We start from the raw sequence: 5034 nt of genomic DNA on the forward strand, positions 1-5034 counted from the left end.
AATTCCGAATATGAAAATGTAACGGATGGGTTGTATAACAATTAGGCCTATGTCTATTTTCGCAATTTTTTCTTCTCTATTAGCCTTCACATCAATATGACAATGCCTCTCATTTTCAAGTAAGCCGCAATATTAGGTTGCATACAGAATTTAGATCTCATATATTATGGCTTCTGATCAACTGTGAAGGAATACTTTTTTTATTTTCTTCTAATGGCTGTAATTGTGGTGGTGGCTGGCTGGAGAGCAACACCTTCAGTATTGTATTGGTTTTCATAACAGTAATCAAATGACCAGGATGACTCGACTGTCATATTGAGATCGTTTTGCATCAGAGCATTCACACGCACAGACAGATAAATGCAGATGCGGTAAGCGTGTATGTTTTTAGAATTCTGTGTGAATTGTCAATATCGATAGGCCTACACAATAGCTGTAGCTCATATTGTCGTCGTAGGCTCAACCACATTCTATCAAATTATCCACATCTATTGTGTACACATATATGAAATACCCTCAACAATAATTATAGAATGATTAGATTAGTGTGTAGGCTACACATTATATCGTCTTGCACTTGCTTCAGCCTTATTTAGACTTCAGTGTTTGTCTCTTTTTCCATTGAAAGAGCAGAATTATTATCATTCACAATGGTCCTCATAGACATCTTTCATTGTAATAATATGGTGTTGTACTAAACTCAGATTCCTCTGTTTCTATGTAGAAATATGGGGTCTTTCCCATGACCAAGGGGACCATGTCAATGGAGGAGACAGCAGATCCCTTCACCATCCTGTTCAGTGAAATGATGTGAACACCTGTGAGGCTGTACTCCAGTCCTCACTAATCCAATGGAGAACCTCCATTGAAACAGCTTCTTAGTCCAGGACTAGGCTTAATCTGTGTCCGGGAAACCAGCCCTATGTGTATGATGAATGTGACCAGTCTGCCGTCTGGCCTGCTGGATGGGGTCAGCAGCCTGGGCCCGAGGTGAGTGGGTTGAAAAGCAAAATACAAATTTCTTCAAGTCAAAACTGCTCCAGCTCCTTCAAGTTGGATGGGTGTACAGCAATCTTTAAGTCATACCACAGATTCTCAATTGGATTGAGATCTGGGCTTTGACTAGGCCATTCCAAGACATTTAAATGTTTCCCCTTAAACCACTCGAGTGTTGCTTTAGCAGTATGCTTAGGGTCATTGTCCTGCTGGAAGGTGAACCTCCGTCCCAGTCTCAAATCTCTGGAAGACGGAAACAGGTTTCCTCTGTAGCTCAGCTGGTAGAGCACGGCGCTTGTAACGCCAAGGTAGTGGGTTCGATCCCCGGGACCACCCATACACAAAAAATGTATGCACGCATGACTGTAAGTCGCTTTGGATAAAAGCGTCTGCTAAATGGCATATTATTATTATTATAAGAATTTCCCTGTATTTAGTGCCGTCCATCATTCCTTCAATTCTGACCAGTTTCCCAGTCCCTGCCGATGAAAAACATCACCACAGCATGATGCTGCCACCACCATGCTTCACTGTGGGGATGGTGTTCTCGGGGTGATGAGAGGTGTTGGGTTTGCGCCAGACATAGCGTTTTCCTTGATGGCCAAAAATCTCAATTTTAGTTTCATCTGACATCAGTACCTTCTTCCATATGTTTGGGGACTCTCCCACATGCCTTTTGGCGAACACCAAACATGTTTGCTTATTTTTTTCTTTAAGCAATGGCTTTTTTCTGGCCACTCTTCCGTAAAGCCCAGCTCTGTGGAGTGTACGGTTTAAGTGGTCATATGGACAGATACTCCAATCTCCGCTGTGTAGCTTTGCAGCTCCTTCAGGGTTATCTTTGGTCTCTTTGTTGCCTCTCTGATTAATGCCCTCCTTGCCTGGTCTGTGAGTTTTGGTGGGCGGCCTCTCTTGGCAGGTTTGTTGTGGTCCCATATTCTTTCAATTTTTTAATAATGGATTTAATGGTGCTCTGTGGGATGTTCAAAGTTTCTGATATTTTTTTATAACCCAACCCTGATCTGTACTTCTCAACAACTTTGTCCCCAACCTGTTTGGAGAGCTCCTTGGTCTTCATGGTGCCGCTTGCTTGGTGGTGCCCCTTGCTTAGTGGTGTTGCAGACTCTGGGGCCTTTCAGAACAGGTGTAAATATACTGAGATCATGTAAGAGATCATGTGACACTTAGATTGCACACAGGTGGACTTTATTTAACTCATTATGTGACTTCTGAAGGTAATTGGTTGCACCGGATCTTATTTAGGGGCTTCATAGCAAAGGGGGTGAATACATATGCACGCACCACTTTTCTGTTACATGAAATCCAAATAAAAATCCATTTAAATTACAGGTTGTAATGCAACAAAATAGGAAAAACGCCAAGGGGGATGAATACTTTTGCAAGGCACTGTATCAGTGTTCTTCTCCTCCTCCCTCTAGGTCCTCCTCCTCCTCTTCCTCCCCTGGTTGGGCCCTGATCCACACGGCTACCCTAACTTCCTGCTCCCTTCTCCTCATCCTCATCTTCTTTCTGGGTTCCTACGGCAACCTGGTGGTGTTCCTCTCCTTCTTCCACCCGGCCTTCCGCAAGTTCCGCACCAACTTCGACTTCATGATCCTGAACTTATCATTCTGTGATATGATTATATGTTGCGTGACTGCGCCAATGTTCGCATTGGTGCTTTTCCTGGACTCAGGTGAGTGGACTGTATTTACCATAGAATTAGGAATTAGAATACCATTCTGGAACTTTGAGGGTTTATAACATAGCCCCTCTAGTAATTTAATAGGATCTCTATGATATTTACTTCCTTCTGTTCTTTGCTTAGTTCTTCTTGTCTCTTGCTTCAGCTAAGACCCTGGGCCCTGACTGTCCCCGGGTAATTTTTAAGTTGTTGCTTAGGACGGCCGGTAGCCTAGCGGTTAGAGCATTGGGACAGTAACCGAAAAGTCGCTAGTTCGAATCCCAGAGCCGACAAGGTGAAAAATCTGTTAATGTGCGCTTGAGCAAGGCACTTAGCCCTTATTGCTCCAGGATTGCTGTTGATAATGGCTGACCCTGGCCGTGACCTCACTCTCCGAGGGTGTCTCAGGGGGAGTTAGGATGTGCAAAAAAATATACACATTTACAATTCACCCATGCGTATAATAGATGTGTGAAATAGGACAAATATAAGCACCCACCAAATTATTATTATTGTTCTGTTGTGTGCCTGTTTGAGTTTGCTTGGCTTAATAAACCAATAGAAAAGTCCAAAAATTGCAAACTCTGCCCATCTAGCACTCCAGGCAGACTCAACCAAATGCTCCAAGTATTTGAAGGGATACCTGGTCTGATTCTTGAAGGTTTGCAAAAGTCTTAAGAGTAAACCATTTTTTTTGTTACAGGAGGATGGGGCGGCGTGTCAAATACTTTTTGCTTCACCTTCCACCTGACCAGCACTGCCTTCATCATCATGTCTCTGGAGACGGTAGCTGTGATTGCCCTCCATAGGCTACGTATGGTCCTGGGCCAGCAGCCCAACCGCATGGCCTCACTCCCCTGTACTCTGGCTCTCACTGCCCTCCTCTGGACCTCCAGCTTAACTATGGGTGCCCTGCTCACCCTGCGAGCATACCCCATGAAGGAGGGACCCTGCCTGCCTCACTTCGGCCTAACGGGTGGGCGTGCTAGGGTGATTCTATATGTCTACCTGGCAGACTTTGCCTTCTGTGTGGCGGTGGTGTCTGTCTGCTACCTGATGATCGCTCAGACACTGAGGAAGAACGCACAGGTGAGAGAGAGAGAGAGAGAGAGAGAAGCCATAATACATTATTTTGCTTCATACATGTTTATAGTAAGTTATAAGAAATGAAGTGTTACTAAAGTTTCTTAAAAACGTGTCAGGTAAATCGCCTTAACGACCCACCCCTTACGGGATTATTTGACATATTTTTAAGTAACTTTAGTAACACTTCATTTCTTATAACTTGCTATAAGCATGTATGAAGCAAAATAATGTATTATGGCTTGTATCATGTTATGTCTCTCTATGCTAAATGGTTGATCCCATCCTGTCCCCAGGTGAGGAAGTGCCGCATCATCACCGTAGACGCCACGCGCCCGCCGCTACCACCACCCCCTCCCCCGCTCATCGCGGCCGGGTTAGAGGGCATGCAGTGTGCCGTCCAGGTCCCTTCGCTCTACCGCAACCAGACCTACAACAAGCTACAACACATTCAGACTCACTCCTACACTAACAGACCCGCCAGCCAGGGTCTAGTACCCGGCGCTGCCCAGGGAGCTACCTGCTGCCAGCTAGTCTCTACCGTCAACCTGGCCACAGTTAAGGACTCCAAGGCTGTAGTAACCTGTGTGGTGATCGTATTCTCCATCCTCCTCTGTTGTCTCCCCATGGGTGTCTCCTTAGCCCAGGACGTCCTCTCTCCGGAGAGCAGCTTCGCTCACTACCAGTTCGAACTGTGCGGTTTCGCGCTCATCTTCCTCAAGTCGTGCATCAACCCATTCGTGTACTCCCGCAACAGCGCCGGGCTTCGCCGGCGCGTCCTCTGCTGCCTCCAATGGGTGGCGCTGGTGTTCCTCTGCTGCAAGCACAAGACACGGCTCCACGCCATGGGTAAAGGCAGTCTTGAAGTCAACCGTAACAAATCCTCGCACCATGAGACCAACTCTGCCTATGTCCTCTCACCCAAGCCACAAAGGAGACTGGTGGATCAAGCCTGTGGACCCAGTCACTCCCAGGACTGTGCCCCCAGTCCGAGAGCCACGGGCGGGCATGGTGGGCGTAAGCCCCGGCCCCCTAGCACCTCCACCCCCATCAACACCCGTATTGAGCCCTACTACAGTATCTACAACAGTAGCCCCTCTGCAGGACCCGGCTCCCCTACCAACAGTCTGCAGCCTGCTACAAACTCCTCCTCCTCCCAGGCCTTTGGGTTCAATAAGTCCTACGTTGTCATGCACTATCACACCCACCAGGAGGTGCTGCAGGACGTTGAGAGCACCTCAGCCCATAAGATACCCATACCTTCAGTCTGA

General features: G+C 46.8%; 1 protein-coding gene across 1 annotated transcript; it reads left to right on the forward strand.

The window, feature by feature from the left end:
• Positions 1-922: 922 nt before the first annotated feature.
• On the forward strand, positions 923-5034 carry LOC311135615 (putative G-protein coupled receptor 75; the record flags this gene model as incomplete). Its single annotated transcript, XM_084169630.1, has 4 exons — positions 923-990; positions 2436-2692; positions 3384-3769; positions 4060-5034. The coding sequence occupies 4 exons, from the start codon at positions 923-925 to the stop codon at positions 5032-5034; spliced, it is 1686 nt and encodes a 561-aa protein (XP_084025756.1).

The sequence above is a fragment of the Coregonus lavaretus genome (genome assembly GCF_964263955.1).
Source record: "Coregonus lavaretus genome assembly, chromosome: 1".
In the NCBI taxonomy this organism is placed as follows: Eukaryota; Metazoa; Chordata; class Actinopteri; order Salmoniformes; family Salmonidae; genus Coregonus; species Coregonus lavaretus.